The sequence below is a fragment of the Stegostoma tigrinum genome, chromosome 10 (genome assembly GCF_030684315.1).
Source record: "Stegostoma tigrinum isolate sSteTig4 chromosome 10, sSteTig4.hap1, whole genome shotgun sequence".
Classification (NCBI taxonomy): Eukaryota; Metazoa; Chordata; class Chondrichthyes; order Orectolobiformes; family Stegostomatidae; genus Stegostoma; species Stegostoma tigrinum.
The window spans coordinates 59156389-59176159 of NC_081363.1; the positions used below are offsets into that span (position 1 = coordinate 59156389).

Consider the following 19771-nt stretch of genomic DNA (forward strand, 5'->3'; position numbering starts at 1 on the left):
ACTGCTGAAATATCACGAGAAGACTGACAGAAAATAACTTAGATAAGACTAACTCCAAAGATCTATAGGGAACAGCAGCCAAGCAAACAGAGAACCAACCCTGTCCTTTTCCTCCTCATACCAATGCTCCCCACATTGCAACCAATCTGACACTGAACCTGAAAATGTAGCCCATTTCATTTTAAGCCTCTAATTTTCCATCTAATGTGTTTCTGATCTTGACCTTGTTCAACAGTGGGCAGCACTGGCTGTAACAGCATCCTCCCTGACCTTAGGGTTGGGAAATGTTACACATGTAGGCCCCTTAAACGAAATGGGAGCAAATCTGAAAATGAGTGTTCATTCAGTTTTAATACAACAAACTGCTCCTATTTGAAAACACTTTTGGATAACTAAAGACTATAAGTGTTGTACATCAATTTTAAAATGTTAATAGTTGTACTGTTTGATGCAATGCTAATATATGTTTCTAATCAAGTGATTACTTGCAGATAACACAAAATCTCATACCCATTTTGACAGTACTCATTTCTGCACAACACACTCTTCAGCACTGAATAGTTCATTGTCAGATTAAGTCATGTAATTCTGCAGATTATTCCAAGGTGTGCAGTATAGCGTACATCTCATTTGAATGTCAGTGGGGCTTATGTTAACATCATAATTTCACTAGAAAGGCACTGAGCTCAGTTTATGTCTACATTTTCCTACTTGCAATCCTGTATAAAGGCTTTTGCTTTTGAATCATAAATTTAACATCATGGGAAAGAAGAAAGACCAAAAAAACAAGCTTAGAAGTCAACAGATTTAGTAATTTTGATTCATAACAGGAAAACATTGTATTAGTTTGTTAAACATAATTTTTCTGATGTTGGCATTATTGTGTTCAGTGCAATCGAACCTGAATCAAACTTTTGCATGAGTTTTGAGGAAAGATGTTGCACCAGAAGTGGGTACCTCCCATAAAATTGGCAACACACTGAGACTGTAGTAATCACCATTACCAGTTTCCATTAAATGCATTCCTTTACCAGCCTTTGAAGAGGTTCTAAAAATTAATCAGTATTTTTGAGTGCAAAGGCATTGTTAGACATATTGGATAGGCTTTAACAGCTTTCTTTCCTAAATATACCAAGGAACTAAGTACTGTAGCTAATTTAATGAGAAAATAATTCTGCATATTTTTAAAAAGTAACTTACAGTCATTTAACATGTAACTACAGCTTGTTTGATTGTGGGGCCTCCCAGCGAGCATGCTTGAGTAGTTACCACTGCAACATTTTTATGTGGCTTGTCGCCTGCAGTGTTTGGTCGAACCTCCACACGGATGGGTGCTGGTTTTGAGTGGGTTTTCAGTCAGAGGTGCAGGTCTTACTCGATCCTCTGCTGGCTAATACGACCTGAGGAAAGTTACGAGTCGGCTGTCGACCCACTTGGGTCATTGCACTGCGCATTAGTGGTGCCATTTAAAAAAAAAAATGGTTGACATTAGTCTGCCAAATTCTGGTAGGGCCGAAAACTGGATAAAAAAATCACCTTGCAAGTTCACTAGTGGTAGTAGCTTGTGCAAAATGTTGTAGCCACAGTAGGAGGATGACATCCATCTCAATGGAGACGGACAAATTGAGGCCCAATGTTCCTCAAGTTGTCTTGATTCCCAGATGCAAGCTAATGGGATCAGGCAGTAAGGAAGATGATGTTGATACTTTGTAAAGACAGCTGACAGGTTAGCCCTTCCGTCTGGTGAGATTACAACACAGGTCTTTTACAACAGTGATTTTAAAGGTATGGACAATGAAATGTCAGAGTGTGGAGACAGTGAGAGTGGAAACTGATCTAAGGGTCATTCAACCATCCCAGGAGAAGTGTGGTTGAGCTGAGATAGTGTTTCAGCATCCTATAGATATGTTTCTCTGTGATAAGTGTCAGCTTTCATACCCAACAATGCGGGCGTTTCGTTCTCACGTTAAGATAACTCATGGGATTAAAACAATCTGGATGAGATGTTCTAAAATGTGGAAAGTTTGGTGAATATCATGCAATTGCCTGCCACTATTCAAAGTGCAAGGGAGAGACCAGAGGGAATGTTGGGTGGTGTTTGAATGTTCGATTGTGCGAGTTGAAATTTAGTACCAGGATAGGCCTGGGACTACATGAAAGACATAGGCAGGTCACATTAAGGAATGAGAAACGGATAGAGAATACTAGGAAGGAAGGGGATGAGACAAACATAGGTAGGAGGAAGGGGATTTGAACAGAGAAAGAGATCAAATTATTGCTTCAGTTAAAGGAGGCACATAAGGCTGATAAACTGATTAATAAAAAGATAGCAAGCGTTTTAAAATCTAAAATGCCAAAATAGATCTCTGACAAGCGGAGAGCCTTTCTTAAGAGTACAGAAAAGGGCAAGGTGGCAATTGTTCCTAGTGATTCCCCAGAACAAGGGGTAGACCGAGAGGTTGGCAACAAGGAAGTGTTAGATCAGGAATCTGTGCAGCCAGTGCATGAAAGATTAGGCACCCAGGAGTTAGGGCAGTATACTATTAGATAATTGTTAAGTAAGGCTGAAGAATGTCTCTATATTAGACAGGGCCAGGAATTTTTGAGCCAGGGATTGTGTTTGGTTGACTCCACCACAGATAGACTGTTAAGGAGGAAGGGAACTGGGCAGGGTGAAGGTCGTAATAAGATTAGTAATAGAATGTAAGTGACAATAGTAATCAACATGGGAAAGGTAGATTGAAAAAGAAGAATAGTGCTGGGAATGGGGTACAGAGAAGGTATACAGGGAGGAAATCATGTTTTCAAACAGCCCAAACACTAATAGAACTAATAGGTGGAAGTTTTCTAGGGAATTAATGGGGGCACCTTCTAATTGTTTATGCCTCCTTCATTAAGAAGAGTCGCAGTTAGTATTTAAAGAAAAACTCTCTGTGCCCAACGACAAAGCAAACATTACCAGGATTGCACCCTACAAGGGCGACGCTCGATTTGATTGTTTGCTGGACCCAGTTAGTAGGGACGAGGTAGACAAGGCCAGCAGGGAGACAGACCCAAAAAAACAGCTGCATGACCCAATGGTAAGGGATGTAAAGATGCCCAGGAAATCCATCGGAATGATGCCACTTGTCTTCTACAAGTGTTTACCTTGTGAGTTAAAGTCTATTCAATCCTGGATGTTCTGAAGACTAGCAGAATATTTTTGCCCCCTAAGTCAGACAATAAAGATAGTTTTAAAGATATCGATAATTGGCAACCCATTATTATTGGGCCTATCCTGCTAAGCATTTTCACTAGAATTTTGGCGAAGAGGCTTAGCAGTGTAGTGAAGCTAATTCCAAGGCAAAAGGTAGCTTCTTCTGGATATAATAACAGTATACTCCAGAATATCATAAAGGGAGCTAAGGAGAGCAGGACGGATTTTAGCGGTTATCTTTGTCGATTTGGCAAAAGCATTCCACTCAGTTGGACACAAGCTGCTTGCCAAGGCCTTAGAAAGAGTATCCCTCTCCAAAGAGTTCAATAAATTGGTAATGAACTTATATACAAACAATTTGACAGCAGTTGAGGGATATAATTACAAGACAGATTCCTGTAAGATGTGGTGTTAAACAAGGTTTTCCTCTGTCTCTCATTTTGTTTAATATTGCTATGGATCCTTTGATAGGAACCTTGAATGAAACCAGATCGAGAACCTGTCTAGTGCACAGCTCTGGCGTTTGTGGATGACATCACATCTTCAGCACATCTTAATGCTGAGGGGTCTCTCGTGGATTGATGTTATTGTGGTCAGATAAGCATTGCATCGCAATGACAAGGTATTAATCAAATTTGAGGTCTCCACTGTGGCTGCCATTTTGGTCCATGCATTTGATATCTTATCGTTTTTAAAATATCTCACACCTAATCCTTGACACTTTAAGGACATCATTCTCCGCCATTCTGTTCCCCACCAATTACTACAGTTTGAGCTCAACATGCTTACCAGCTTCTTCTCTCCTCAACATCCATTCCTGTCTTGAGTTCTAAACCAACCTCTCCTGGGGACCAAACTTCTCGCATCGCCTTCAGTTTCATTAATAACTTGATATCTTGCTTCTCTCTTGCCCTTCAACCATGGTAAAGGTACTAAAATGGTGAAATGCCCTGTGAATTGTTACTTTGGTTAAACAGTTTTCTTCCAGTAAAATAATTTCCTTCAGGTGATCACAGACCTTCAGTTAGTACATATACAACTATTTTCTGTTCACCCTGTTAGCCTAGTTTCTTGCTGCAGATCAAAGCCACAAAGATTTAAGTAAAAAGCTGGTCTGGAGAAAAGAATACACAATTGAAACAATATGCTTCAGGCTAAATTTATACCAGCACCGACAATTTCCAGGACTGAATTTCACCTATGCCTAAAACCCTTACTAGCATATTGAAGGGATCTTTAATGATACCGCTGTGGATGTCAAGCAATTCCTTTAAATTATTTAAATTATAATTTGCTACATTTTTTCTGCAAAGAGAGCCATAGTAATCTGCTGCAAAACTTGTACAAAGGCCAGAATTGTAGGGTCCTGGGAGTGGAATGCTATGCAAGGTAATTAAAATGAAGTGCCATGCCAGCAATGCTGTGCTCCCTGCCTGCATTTCCCAAACCACCAGGGTATTTGACCTGCAAAGGGGAGGCATTAAGTGGCCTACTTGCCACAATTCCCACTGCCATCAGTATTTTTCATAATGGGAGATCCAAGTGTCCACGTCACCAAAAAGGGCTGTTGGCCTTGTAGATTGGCCTTGGGGACATGCTTCCTGGTTGAGCACTTATGTGCTCACTGGAGACCCTCTTCCAAAATGCAATCACATACGTCTAACGGTCACAACCTTTGGTCCCTCAAGCCTTTCCCCGGTGTCCCCTTGCATTGGCCTGATGAGGATCTGGACTCATTTCAGACTAGGCTTCATTGCTGAACATCTTCACTGGAGACTGTCACAGGCTCAGCAATGGTTACTACTCTCAGATGCAGTGCACGAACACAGACTGTCATCTGATTGGCGGCTTGTGCTTATGTCTCATGGTCTTTGGGGTGGAACTTTCTCATGGAAGAGATGCCAATTAAAGGCCCAATGGCTGTTGAGTGTTGCAGAGTGAGCCAGTCCAACGTTGGCACATTTGCCCCTCAGCTAGAATTTAGCTGATTTGCCAGCTGTCCAGTGACATATGTGGAAGTTACTTAGTTCTCATAGTTCAACCGTTTGAACCCATTTCCAGTTAAAGATGAAGTATTCTGCAGAGTGAGAAAGTAGTTAAAATACTTTGGGCCTGAAAGTTAAACCAGAAAGCATCTTTTGTATTTGTCTCACTTCCCCCCCTCCAACTGGAACCTTGGCATGGGGAAAATCATCTCCACATTTAAATGTAAAAGCAAAAAGAGAGATTTGTTCTACAAAAGGAACAAATAACTTACGAAAAAGCAATTGTTCAACAGACATTTTACACTGCCTGTCCACAAACTGTTTTAATGCTTAGAAAAGAATCAAAAACATAGATTATAGATATCTTAGGTTTCAATGCTTCTTACTGATTGCAACCTGTGTTTAAATCCATTACCTCAAAGAGACAAAGACTTATGTTTCAAACCAGTTCCTAGACATGAAGTGACAGCATAAGAATTTCTCTGTTTCAGTTGTTTTCATTTTTATGTTGATAAATATGGAACAGATAAACAGGTAGAAGGTTAAGAAGGTGAACAGTCAAATGAGAAGGGTATGCTGAGCAGATACAAATGTATGTATTACATCTAGCAATTTACTCATTGTTACTCAGCTCCCAATCAGGGCTGCTGATATGTATTCTACATATAAACATGGGCAGAAGCGTGGGAATGTAATTTTGAAAAAAAAATTCTGGAGTGCATGCAATACACAAAGGGATTTAAATTATTCAATCATTATAAACCAGTCAACCTCTCCATAATTGTTGCATATGTGATCCATTCATGCTCCTGCAGATGAAGAGTGCTCTTTCCAAGTCCATGGACAAATGAAGTAAAATAATGCAAGAAAAATTGAGTCTGGGTCATGGGATGGAATGGGATGGTAGGGGAGGGGGAGTTTCTGAAGTGTTGGGAATTCTCAGCTGGGAAGCAGTTGGCAAGCTCTATAGCTATGCCTTATGACACCACCCCCCACTTGATCACAGAGACGGCCATCTTTTCCAGGCAGTTAACATAGGGGTGCGGTGTAAGGAAAATGAACATAGAATCAGGTTTAACAAACATCAGCCTAGATTTTTATCCAAGGGGCAAGTTTGTGGGAATTAGGAGGATGTTCCGTCAAAGATCTGAATTTCATTCTCAATGGTGGTGATGTTTGGGTGGCAGGCATTAACAGTAGCTGGGTCTCCTAACTCCTGGAAACAGTTCAAGTGCAGCTGAGTGGCTAGGCAAACATTTAAAGGAACAGCCTCAGTATTCCAGGACTTCATCCCCATTACAAAACAAAACAGTGAAATAATGAACGATTCTATCCCTCATACCTCATGCACTACCTGTATCCCATCTAGGTTGGTTCTTACCAACTCATGCCCCCTCATTAACCTCCATATGAAACTACAGTACTTCCACGCTCATTTACCCACTATACAGAAAAGGAAAATCTAGAGTAACACTGGGATACGCAAGGAAGTTTTAAAAATTTATTCATTCTACTTTCTACTTTATAAATAAAAGTAGCTATTTTACAATTGCCCTATAAAACTGTCAATCATTCAGTGCATTTCAAGTGTCAAATGCAGAATTTACAAGCACTTGGAATTTGAATCTTGTGTAAGTAAACAGAGACAAGAGAGTGTAATTTAAGCAATGTTTTCCCACTGCAGCTGTCTGGAAAACAGACTGATGGATGCCTGGGATTTTATTCACGTTTCATTATGCATTTTTGGACAGTGGTGGCATGGAGGTTCAATGGTCAGATGCCCCACGGGTTCGATTCACGGGTGACTGTCTGTGCGGAGTTTACACATTCTCTCCGCGTTTGCATGCTCTTCGTCTGAATGCTATGGTTTCTTCCCACAGTCCAAAAATGTGCAGGTTAGGTGGAGTGGAGATGTTAAGTTGCCTACAGTGTCCAGGGATGTGCAGGCTAGGTGGCTCGGCCGTGGGAAATGCAGGGTTATAGGGATAGGGTAGGGGGATAGGTCAGGGTGGGCTGCTCTTTGGAAGGTCAGTGTGGACTTGATGGGCCGAATGGCTTTCTTCCACACTATAGGCTTCTACGATCAGTGCATTTCTGAACTCAGTTGACGATACTGTTAAAATTCTCTTTGGTAAGTTGCAGGCAGGAAACAGAAAATAATATTTCTCATTCAGAGTATGCAGAGTTAAATATTTCATGTTCTGTATTTTTTTGTGAGAGGTTTAAAAAATTCTTTAACATCAACATTTGTTATCCATCCCTAATTACTCTTGAAGTGAATAGCTTGCTGGGCCACTTTAGAGGGCCAGCAGTTAAGAATCAAAAATACTGCAGGCTTGAAGTTACAGGTAGGCCAGACTAGGTGAGGATGGCAGACCTCTTTTCATGAAGAAAACAATAAACTATAAACAATAAACATTAAATATGGCAGCAGAGCAGGATGGTCCAGTCAGAGCTCCTCTGCTCACCTATCCTGTTACCCTTTCTGCTCTTTTCTTTCCTTTTCTTTGCATTTTTCTGTTTCTCACAACCCACTCAGCCCCAGAGAGTGGAGTTGGGGAACGAGTGAGCCAAGACCCCCAGTAACACGGAGCAAGCAGGCCAAGCCCCCAGTAACACGGAGCGAACGGGTTGAGTCCCCCAGTAACATGGACCGAGCGGGCCGAATCCCCCGGTGACATAGACCGAGCGGGCCAGGTCCCCCGGTAACATGGAGCAAACGGGCTGAGTCCCCCAGTAACACAGAGTGAGCAGGGTGAGTTCCCCGGAAACCGGGAGTGAGCGGGCCAAGTACCCTGGTAACTGTGAACAAGTGGGCCAAGTCGCCCGGTAACACAGAGTGAGTGGGCCGAGTCCCCCAGTGGACGGGAGAGAGCACTGACCGAGTCCTGCAGTGGAACCAGCCTGGGCAGCATGGCCTTGTGCTCTGGACCTGCATGCACACCCTGTGAGCCTCAGAGCCTCGTGAGCAGTGAGCCCTGGAGCTACACTGGTAAGATGTCCCATAGCAGCACATGGGAAGCAGCCTCGGAGCAGTGTGCAGGTAGACAGTCCTGGATGGCGGCCAATGTGAGGGGACAATCCGTACCTTAGAATTTACCCCTTAATATTTTCCTATTTTACCTTATTTTCAGCACTGTAATTAAGCAAAACTTCTGTCCCTCTACTATATCCAAGAATTGTACCTAGGTACTTGTCCCTAAGATGGTGCCACAAGAAGGCAGGCATTGTAAAGGTCTTTCACTGAAGTCCTACAATGGAGGACACATAATTATAAAAGGATATCTTGTTGTTCTGTATGTTCGACATTACTGAGACTAGTTTTCAATTCCACAAACATCTACTCCCTCCACCGACGTTCAGTAGCTGCAGTATGTACTATCTACAAGATGCACTGCAGAAATTCACCAAAGATCCTCAGAAAGCCCCTACCAAACCCACAATCACTTCCGTCTAGAAGGACAAGAGCAGCAGATATATGGGGACACCACCACCTCCAAATTCCCCTCCAAGCTACTCACCATCCTGACATGGAAATATGTTAGCATTCCTTCACTGTCACTGGTCAAAATCCTGGAATTCCCTCCCTATTAGCATTTTGGGTCAACCCACAGCAGCTGGACTGCTGCTGTTCAAGAAGGCAGCTCACCACCACCATCTCAAGGGCAATTCGGGATGGGCCAGAAATTCTGGCCCAGACAGCAACGCCCATGACCCACAAAATGAATAAATTTTAAAAATGTTCAGCATGAATTTAGATTCCACCAGTTGGGATTTGCACACAAACTTTCAAATCATTAGCCTAGGTTTTTGGATTACTAGTCCAGTGACATTGCCACTAACCACAATCTACCCCTTCGTATAATCTTAACATAAAATCTATGTAGTTACTAATTTTGCTTAGATATACATACACACCAGTCAGCAGCCTGGCACTGAGACTCCTTTAGCAGTCTTAGTCTATCATTGAAATGTCTATGCAGAAGCGAAAACATGTTTCAGCTTAAAACAATTTGTCCAAAATTGTGCCAATTTAGCTGGTGCTCTGAAGCGTTATGCCTGTTTGGCGCCCAGGGCATCACCACCTTCCCTTGCTTCTGCCTCTGCTGATTGTGCTTGATTGGTTAAACCTTAGTGGACAAGTAAACAGATAACCAGGAAGCTATAATAAGCTAGGCTGGATGCACAGGAGTAAGTGTTCTAAGCCTTGTATAAAACTCTGTAAATAAACTTCCTGAAAACCTAGATACTGACATTATCTCTGCACTGATTTGAGATACATCAAAACACAATGGGCTGCTTGATATCTAAATTAATGCATCTATACTACACCTACTGAGAACATGGATAACAATAAGATATAAAAACCAAGTACGTAAGAACATTGAAAATAAGAGCAGGTGTAGCCCACATGGCTCTTTGAGAGTCTGCTCCATCATTCAATAAGGTTGTGGCTGCTTTGATCTTGATGTCAACTCCACAATCCCAGCTGTTCCACATTATCCTCGACTCCTTTATTGCTCGAAAACCTACATATCGTGGTTTAAATATATTCAATGAGTCAGCCTCAAGGCTCTGAGAGATAGCAACACAAAACGGATATCAAATTGATAAATGATCAAATGCCGACTGATTTACTTATTGCTAAAGATTACATTATGCTAAAAATACATCCATCTCACAGTCTTGACTTTATGATCTGACAACCTGCTTATCTACTTTAAGTATGCAGGCAAACAAAAAACATTCAAAATTGTAAGTTAAAGTATTAACTGATAAAAGTCCTTTATCATAATTTTAGTGAAGTCAAAAACTGTACAATGTAGGATCTCCCCTTTCATATCCTTGTTGACATTTGAGACGAAATTTCACTTCATTGGAGTTTGTGCGAGGCCCCAGCTTAATATTTTGCTTTCATCACACTTAACTGCTTTGATAACAGCTTAATGAATGATCCACAGCTGAAGGAAAAATACTAAGTATTATACTTTTTATATTCAACAGCAAATATTATGATTCTTGAAATTCAATCAGCATTTCCCAGTTGGGATATTATTAAATAGTTATTTACCTTATAGCCTGATGATTTGATGTGAACTCCTCTCTTTGTCAGTGTTGACTTCATTCTTATAAAAAATGATCGCTCCAAGCTGTTGTCAATAGTCAGCAAAGTTGGGCTAGTGGATTCTACAATGGGATTTAAAAAATAGCATTATTGATGTGATTCTGATCATGCAACATCCAATCTTGTCATGAAGTTATTTGGAAATATGCCAAGAATTTTCCTCTGCAATCAAACATTTCTGTCACTAGCTGGCACTAAAGGCAGTATTTCCATTAGCTTTTCTGTGCAATATGTAATCTGGTCCTAAAATTATACATTTAAGTGAACAATAATTACATTTTTAAAATATCCTAGGAGAAAACGCAGCAATATAGTAGAATAAGCAATAGCACACATTTAGCTTAAAGAATGCAAAATTTTCATTGGCTAATACCTTGACAACAGTTTACTTTTGTGATGGAAAACTGAGTAGTCTTAATCTTTCCCTCTCACAATAAAACATCACTGGTGGTGACAGAAATTGGGCAACTAGTGGTTTTCCAAGTAATATACAAATTTTATCAGTCAGCTCAGTATAAATCATGTGTAAACATTGTAATAGTAAATTAATATGTTTTGATGGTTGATATTCTATTACTTCAACCATTGTCATTTGAACAAATCCTATACATGAGGACACTGAAAATTTGTACAAGATAATCCACTTTTCTACCTTCATGTTATTACATTTCAGAAGATCCATTGTTTCAACTTTTGTAATGACATCTTATTGATAAGTTCCTACTATTTGAAAAATTCATTTTTGAAGGCACTAATATTGCCTTTTTGAAGCCACAACTATTTTTCTTTATTCAAGGGAGAAAGTGGTGCAATGCTGTAAATTTAGCACTTTCATTTCTCCTGATTAAAAAATGAATTACTATAAAATTCTTCTCATCATCTAACATGCTGTAATATGCCAACAGCTTTTTAATTTTATTTCATGAAGTCTGTAATGCACTATCCAGGCAGAAACTTCAACTGTAAGAGTTTAATTCATCTCTCTAATCCAATCACATCAACCTTATTTTTCTTATCAGAGATTCTCATTTTGAATTAAATGAGCTCATTAGTTTTAATCAAAGCCAGAAAGATCAAAACTTACACTTAAATGCTTCAGATCAGAACTGTCACTCAGCCGTGTAGTTCTATTTTGTGAAAGCATAAAATCAGAGCCCCTTGGAGCTTTTTTTTCCAAGGAATGCTGATAGTATGAGAATGATAGATGTCTTTGGAATTAATTCAGTTCTTCTCCCTCCCCCGGTATGGTATGTAAAAAGCTCAGTGACCTATCTAGCATAACTGCAACTTTAGTACTTGGCTGAGAACCGAGAGTTAATGAGATCCACTTGTGAAACAGGAGTATGTAATAACTGGCCAGTACACAGAAACCAGGAAGAAAGATTTTCACCGTTTTTCCAATTACACTGAAATCATAAATGTGTTCTTTCGTAATGTATTCATACATTTTGTGGTAAATACTATATATCAGAACTTTGACTTCACGTCACAATTATTTCTATACCACCACCTCTTCGCACACACACCAAACCAGGTAAATACAAGATTGGCTGTATGCGACTGCACTATTTCCTGCAGTTTAATAGTCTGCTAACATTAAAAACTAGGTTGATTCTAAAAAAAACTGAATATTTTCAATGCAAAATTGGAGTGCTAATGCTATGTTTCAAGGTAGCTCATTTTGAAAACAAGATGTTTTCTTTCCTGAATAGTAGGAACTGCAAATGCTGGAGAATCTGAGTTAACAAGGTGTAGAGCTGGATGAACACAGCAGGTCAAGCAGCATCAGAGGAGCTTTTCTGAAGAAGGCTGTGGGCCTGAAATGTCAGCTTTCCTGCTCCTCTGATGCTGCTTGGTCTGCTGTGTTCATCCAGCTCTACACCTTGTTATCTCTGTTTTCTTTCCTACTGGGAGAACAATCCTTCCCAAGGCTGAAAATTAAACCACAGGCTTGTTCAGCTCAATGAGGCCTCGTGAATTTATGAGAGCTGAGTCAGACGATTTCAATAAGACCTCAATTCAATTGTCAATGAGCCTTGAACAACAAAGGTACCATGGTTTTTCTATCAGGCTAGACCCAGGACCGTAGACAGGAGAGACCTAGGTAAGTGTGTAATCTTGTAGGGCCTGGACAAATTGGACTACTTCTTTGAGGCCCACAAAAAAGTCCCAGAACTGCCTCCATAAAGGTGGGTGCGTCTTCCTGCAATTTACCTGCAGATGATGGGTGGTCAAGTTTGCTTGATGACAATAGCTCCACGTAGACTTGAAATCTACTGGGAGCCACCAAAATGGGCCTGACAAATAATTATCCCACTTGCTCTAAATAGTAACATTTCATCAACTTTGTTTCTATTAGCCCTTCATTACCTGTGAAAAGCCCATCTCTAACTAAACCTTTGCTTCACAGAACTTCATTATCTTCATTTCCAGAATCTACCAGTCTATAAAAAGCTCACTGACTTCCTTCAGCTCTACCTCCTGTTAGGAATCTCTTCCATTTTCCGCTTTCCTTCAGCTCCAATGGATATGCTGTAATGACATGCCTTTCACACTACAGCTTGTAGAAATGTCTTCCTTTTCAAACTGTAGATTCTTCTCTACTGTGTTTTATATGGCCCCATAAACTGTTTGTTCTATATCCCATTCTTTTGCGTTCATCTTGTCTCTTCTTTCTCTGAACAAAGATAGCATCCCTCACATTCTTCCCTTTCACCTGCTTAACCCCCACCTCATTCCTACCTCCATATTCAACAGATCATCTCTTTCCATTTCTGCGACTTTGGTGCGATGCCATAACCAAATGCATCTTCCTTTCTTTTACCCTTTCGGCATCCTGAAGAGACTTTGGGCCATTAACTGAACAACTGCTCCCCTTCCCTTCGAATTTCCCTGTACAAACAAACAAGCATAACACTTACCCCTTTCTTTTTCTCACCTCCTATTGATACATATCCCAAACACTTCTTTAAGATGAAACATGATTAACTTTAGCCTATCCCATTCACTGATCTCGCTGCAGTTTCTTCTTCATTAATGAAACCAAATTCAATTGGATGACTACCTGGCTAAACATGCTGTTTGGGTCACCAACATGACACTAATTTTGGTTCCTTATGAATTTGGTTAACCATGGCATGCGTGCGCAAATCTCTCTATCTTTGATCCTACAATGGAAGTTTGAGGATTAGCTCCTCACCTTTCCACCAGCCTCTCTCAGCCTTGTGCACTCAACATTGAATTTAATGTTCATTCTAACGGCATCATCCATTTAATTTTAGGGATCAAGTGCTGGTATTGAAGGATGGTCACAATATAGCCATGATGAGATTAAAAGATATGAGTTGTTGCTTGGGTTGAGAATTTTCCATTTCTTCATAATTACAATGAACCAGCCATTTACAAAGAGTGGTTGCACAAACAGGGGCTAGGAATTTTACAGTGAGCAATGTACCTCCTGTCTCCACAACACCTGCCCGCTATCTACATGGCACACGTCAAGAGTGCATTAAATACTTTTGACTTGCCTAGATGAGTGCAGCTCCAACATTTGAGAAGCTTGAGACTGTCCAGGATAAAGCATCTTACTTAACCAATACCCTATCCACCACCTGAACTATTCACCTCCTCTAACACTGGTGCACACTGCGTACAATATAAAGGGTGCACTACAGCAACTCAGCAAATCTCCCTCACCAGGTCTTTGCAGATCTATGTCTTCAACTACCCAGACTAATAATGGAGCAGGCACATGCAAAACACCCGCCAGTTCTCCTCAAGCCACAAACCATCCTAATTTGTAACTATATCACCATTCCTTCATTGCTGCTGGGTCAAAATCCATTCTTAGTAGCAAGTGAACGTGCATCAGCATTTTATTATCCAGCAGTTCAGAGTGGCAGCTAACCATCACTTTCTCAACACCAACTACGTATGAACAACAGCTGTCAACCCTACCAGTGATGTCCACATCCCATCGAAAAATGAAAAGAAATCACATTGTTCCTGGCCCATTGGAGCTCTTGCTGATGCGTACTGGTGTGCTGTGATCATTTACACCTCCTCTCAAACCATTATTTGTTTCCATTCTTGTCTCATTCTTTTGCTTCCTACTTTCATCACATCATTTAATGCTTGTGGCCTCTACTGAACTCAAACCTTTCCACTTATGCCTTCCCTGGCTGGATACCTGTCTAAAATCTGATGAATATTGAGCTAATACAAGCTTCACGACAGTGAGACAAAGAAAAGCAGGTCCTGACCTGCACTTGCCTGAAGCAAGGCCAGTTTAGCAAATTTACAGCAAGCTCTCTGTCCAACAAGAATGGGCTAGCCCTTGGTGCCAGACGGACCACACAGGCATGAGGCCATGGTGCACTTCAAAATGGAGGTATGCTTGGCACAAGTATGTAAAACTTGAAACTTGAAACTTGAGTTGAGGGCTGCAGGCCACTGCTCTATAAATGGGCCTTTATTAGGCAGCTGCTTCCTACTGGAAAACAAGAAAGGAAGAATGGTAGGAAGCTGTCCCAACACAGCTGCTGCTATATTACCAGGTCCTCTGCAGCCGTGGGGGCCGGCAAAATGCAGCCCATTAATTTTGTTTCCCTCTCCAAATCCACTGAGTTTTCCAGCATTTTCTGTTTTCATTTCAGATTTCCAGTATCTAGAATTATTTGTTTTCTGTATAAATTCCAATGTTTTCAATTTCATAGACAGCACTTCAACAACAAATAGATTAATATATGGCCAACATGAGTGCTGAGGGCATTAACTATTGTGTGGGAAATTGTGGCTCAGTGAACACAATCGATCAGCGACAGTGCAGGGTAAATTGCCAATAAACCAGGTTTCTGGAAGTGAGCGCCGAAGACTGAAGTCTGCAGTGGGGGATGTGCATTGGGCATACCGATTATGTAACTATTAGAAACAAGCTGAGAATTCCAGCATATATGCCATTAGGGGATTGAAAACTAAGATAAACAAAACAGATTTTTAATATAAAACTATAGAAAGACGTGCACTTGGTATAATTTCTGCTTTTGGATTTTTCTTCTATTTCATTAACCTAAAAACACACCGATTATGAATGCTGAACATAGCATCTAACTTTTAGCCCAGTTTCTTTTGTTGTTCCAAAACAAAGGGCTTCTTTTTTTCCCTGTGCTTCTTCCTCCCTCTCTCTCAACTTAATGCAGAACAGGGAGCTGAATTTTACCAAAATATCAGCTCAGTATCAATTTGGGGGAGGGGGTGGTTTCATAGATAGCTCTAGGGAGTTATCTCATGCAATTCTTCGTTGTTCATCTCGGTACATGTGCATCATTTCTCTATGACACTGCCTTGTATTCACAGGTGGAAGTACTCGCTACTGCGGGATATTCTGAGATTGTGCCACTGGCACAACAGTTAAAGCCCAACTGGGCACCAGGTTAATCACTGCCAGCTAAGGATAGTCTTTCACAGTCTACACAATTGGAGGGAAACAACAAAGAAAATCTCCTGAGGGTATGTAGGTGACAACAGTGACGCTTCTTTGGAAATAGAATCTCACATTTATAAATGTGTTGGTTCCAAGATTAATAAAATGTGAGGCTGGATGAACACAGCAGGCCAAGCAGCATCTCAGGAGCACAAAAGCTGACGTTTCGGGCCCAGACCCTTCATCAGAGAGGGGGATGGGGTGAGAGTTCTGGAATAAATAGGGAAAGAGGGGGAGGCGGACCGAAGATGGAGAGAAAAGAAGATAGGTGGAGAGAGTATAGGTGGGGAGGTAGGGAGGGGATAGGTCAGTCCAGGGAAGACGGACAGGTCAAGGAGGTGGGATGAGGTTAGTAGGTAGATGGGGGTGTGGCTTGGAGTGGGAGGAAGGGATGGGTGAGAGGAAGAACAGGTTAGGGAGGCAGAGACAGGTTGGACTGGTTTTGGGATGCAGTGGGTGGAGGGGAAGAGCTGGGCTGGTTGTGTGGTGCAGTGGGGGGAGGGGACGAACTGGGCTGGTTTAGGGATGCGGTGGGGGAAGGGGAGATTTTGAAACTGGTGAAGTCAACATTGATACCATTAGGCTGCAGGGTTCCCAGGCGGAATATGAGTTGCTGTTCCTGCAACCTTCGGGTGGCATCATTGTGGCACTGCAGGAGGCCCATGATGGACATGTCATCTAAAGAATGGGAGGGGGAGTTGAAATGGTTTGCGACTGGGAGGTGCAGTTGTTTGTTGCGAACTGAGTGGAGGTGTTCTGCAAAGCGGTCTCCAAGCCTCCGCTTGGTTTCCCCAATGTAGAGGAAGCCGCACCGGGTACAGTGGATGCAGTATACCACATTGGCAGATGTGCAGGTGAACCTCTGCTTAATGTGGAATGTCATCTTGGGGCCTGGGATGGGGGTGAGGGAGGAGGTGTGGGGGCAAGTGTAGCATTTCCTGCGGTTGCAGGGGAAGGTGCCGGGTGTGGTGGGGTTGGAGGGCAGTGTGGAGCGAACAAGGGATTCACGGAGAGAGTGGTCTGTCCGGAAAGCAGACAGGGGTGGGGATGGAAAAATGTCTTGGGTGGTGGGGTCGGATTGTAGATGGTGGAAGTGTCGGAGGATGATGCGTTGTCTCCCGAATTTCCCGCAACACATCCCTCACACCCCGCCCCCGCCAGAACCGCCCAAAGACGATCCCCCTCGTTCTCACACACCACCCCACCAACCTCCAGATACAACGCATCATCCTCCGACACTTCCGCCATCTACAATCCGACCCCACCACCCAAGACATTTTTCCATCCCCACCCCTGTCTGCTTTCCGGAGAGACCACTCTCTCCGTGAATCCCTTGTTCGCTCCACACTGCCCTCCAACCCCACCACACCCGGCACCTTCCCCTGCAACCGCAGGAAATGCTACACTTGCCCCACACCTCCTCCCTCACCCCCATCCCAGGCCCCAAGATGACATTCCACATTAAGCAGAGGTTCACCTGCACATCTGCCAATGTGGTATACTGCATCTACTGTACCCGGTGTGGCTTCCGCTACATTGGGGAAGCCAAGCGGAGGCTTGGGGACCGCTTTGCAGAACACCTCCGCTCAGTTCGCAACAAACAACTGCACCTCCCAGTCGCAAACCATTTCAACTCCCCCTCCCATTCTTTAGATGACATGTCCATCATGGGCCTCCTGCAGTGCCACAATGATGCCACCCGAAGGTTGCAGGAACAGCAACTCATATTCCGCCTGGGAACCCTGCAGCCTAATGGTATCAATGTTGACTTCACCAGTTTCAAAATCTCCCCTTCCCCCACCGCATCCCTAAACCAGCCCAGTTCGTCCCCTCCCCCCACTGCACCACACAACCAGCCCAGCTCTTCCCCTCCACCCACTGCATCCCAAAACCAGTCCAACCTGTCTCTGCCTCCCTAACCTGTTCTTCCTCTCACCCATCCCTTCCTCACACCCCAAGCCGCACTCCCATCTACCTACTAACCTCATCCCACCTCCTTGACCTGTCCGTCTTCCCTGGACTGACCTATCCCCTCCCTACTTCCCCACCTATACTCTCTCCACCTATCTTCTTTTCTCTCCATCTTCGGTCCGCCTCCCCCTCTTTCCCTATTTATTCCAGAACCCTCACCCCATTCCCCTCTCTGATGAAGGGTCTAGGCCCGAAACGTCAGCTTTTGTGCTCCTGAGATGCTGCTTGGCCTGCTGTGTTCATCCAGCCTCACATTTTATTATCTTGGATTCTCCAGCATCTGCAGTTCCCATTATCTCTGATACTCTTTATAAATGTGTTGTTATTTTACTTCACCTGTCTGGCTGATATTAAAACGTGCAACTAGAAGAGTCAAATTTCTCACCTACCCAACCTCAGTACCATACCATGTTAGAATTCTGTTAAGAGAGTGCAGCTTCTTCCCTAATGTCCAGTGTAGTGTAACATCTTATCATTGCTCTTGAGTGACTGTGGCCCACCTCCCTGGTCAACTTGGAAGAAAAGTCTTGACGATGAGTTACTACAGTCCTGACTGATCTCTGAGAAACTTGTGTCCAAACTACCACTAACCCGACTAACTAAGGGGTGGTACAGTGGCTCAGTGGGTAGCACTGCTGCCTCACAGCGCTAGAGACCCAGGTTTGATTCCACCCTCAGGCGGCTGTCTGTGAGGAGTTTGCACATTCTCCCCGTGTCTGTGTGGGTTTCCTCCGGTGCTCAGATTTCCTCCCACAGTCCAAAGATATGCAGGCTAGGTGGATTGGCCATGCTGAATTGCCCAGTAATGTATAGATTAGGTGGGTTATAGAGGGCTGGGTCTGAGTGAGATGTTCTGAGGGTCAGTGTGGACATGTTGGGCCAAAGAGGCTGTTTCCACACTGTAGGGATTCTATTAAAGAAAAACCTGGACTGGTTGCACTAGACCTGGCCAGGTCACTCCCTGGCCTGTAATAATATGGAATCCCTGACATGACCACCACAAGTGGCTGATTAACCAATACCAGGTCCCTGGACTGATCTCAGACGGTGCCCCTGACTTACTGTCTCAGTATTTCCTGACTGAAAACAGTCCCCTTGACTTGACTTTGAGGCATGACCATTTGGTCGAAGAGCATGTTTGTCCCACAGGCTCCTGGAAGGAGTGACATTGACTCAGCACTGTGTCATAACCTACATTATGTCACTTTGAATGATCTTTGTTGCCTGGCTTTCTGTCTACACTGACAGGCAAGGCAAGACAGAAGAACAATGAGCCTAAAAGTTCTGAATGTGATACCAAGGCACTAAAAGGTAAAGCCAAGCATAGATATTGTGAATATCCAAGTAGGTCCAAAGTGAGTGCCAGGGGAGCACGTAATACAAGTAAACTATATCATAACCGATAACCTAGATATATTACCCAAACCTGGAAGATCTTGTCTAACATATTTAAGGAACATATTTTAACATTTAATCATTAATAAGAGTAGCACTTATATCCTTTCTGAAAAAAGTCATGCTACAACATGATCAAGTCACTCTAGCCTTATTTTTTATGAGGCATTAAAGAGCTCTGAGATGCACTCTGCTCTAATCCACGAGATGGATGCCTATCCCTGCATGCAAAGCAACATTACTATGCAAGGTTCTGGTACACTCCAAATGTAGTACTGTATTGTAGAAACGTATTCCAAATGAGTTGAAGGTCTATGGTGATGCAATGAGACTGGCGTACATCGAAAGCAAACCTCTGTCAATGGGGTTGCTGGTGATCTCTACCTATGGAATGCACCCTGAGTTGTTGGTGAATGCAGGCCAAGGTAGAAGCCTGGAGGAGCAAACCACAAGCTAGAGCCACTGGGTATCCACTCCGACTTTCGTATTGTTTTCACCACGTGGGAGAAGTGTAAACTGCATATAAATGAGGTGAGAATAGATGATAATGAGATGTTAATTCATGCAAATGGACCTCTCACCAGTGAGATGCTCATCTCACCGTTTAAATTTTGGGT

The 19771-nt window shown here is 42.6% G+C and overlaps 1 protein-coding gene across 5 annotated transcripts in view; it reads right to left on the minus strand.

Annotated features, from left to right (window-relative positions):
- The window catches only part of LOC125455634 (neuronal PAS domain-containing protein 3), a 1150912-nt gene that overhangs the window by 81152 nt on the left and 1049989 nt on the right, over nucleotides 1-19771 (minus strand). For all 5 annotated transcript variants that reach the window (XM_048537891.2, XM_048537893.2, XM_048537892.2 and 2 more), the window contains one exon: nucleotides 10253-10368. In XM_048537891.2, coding sequence (XP_048393848.1) covers nucleotides 10253-10368 — 116 coding nt within the window. The remainder of the gene's footprint in view (nucleotides 1-10252; nucleotides 10369-19771) is intronic.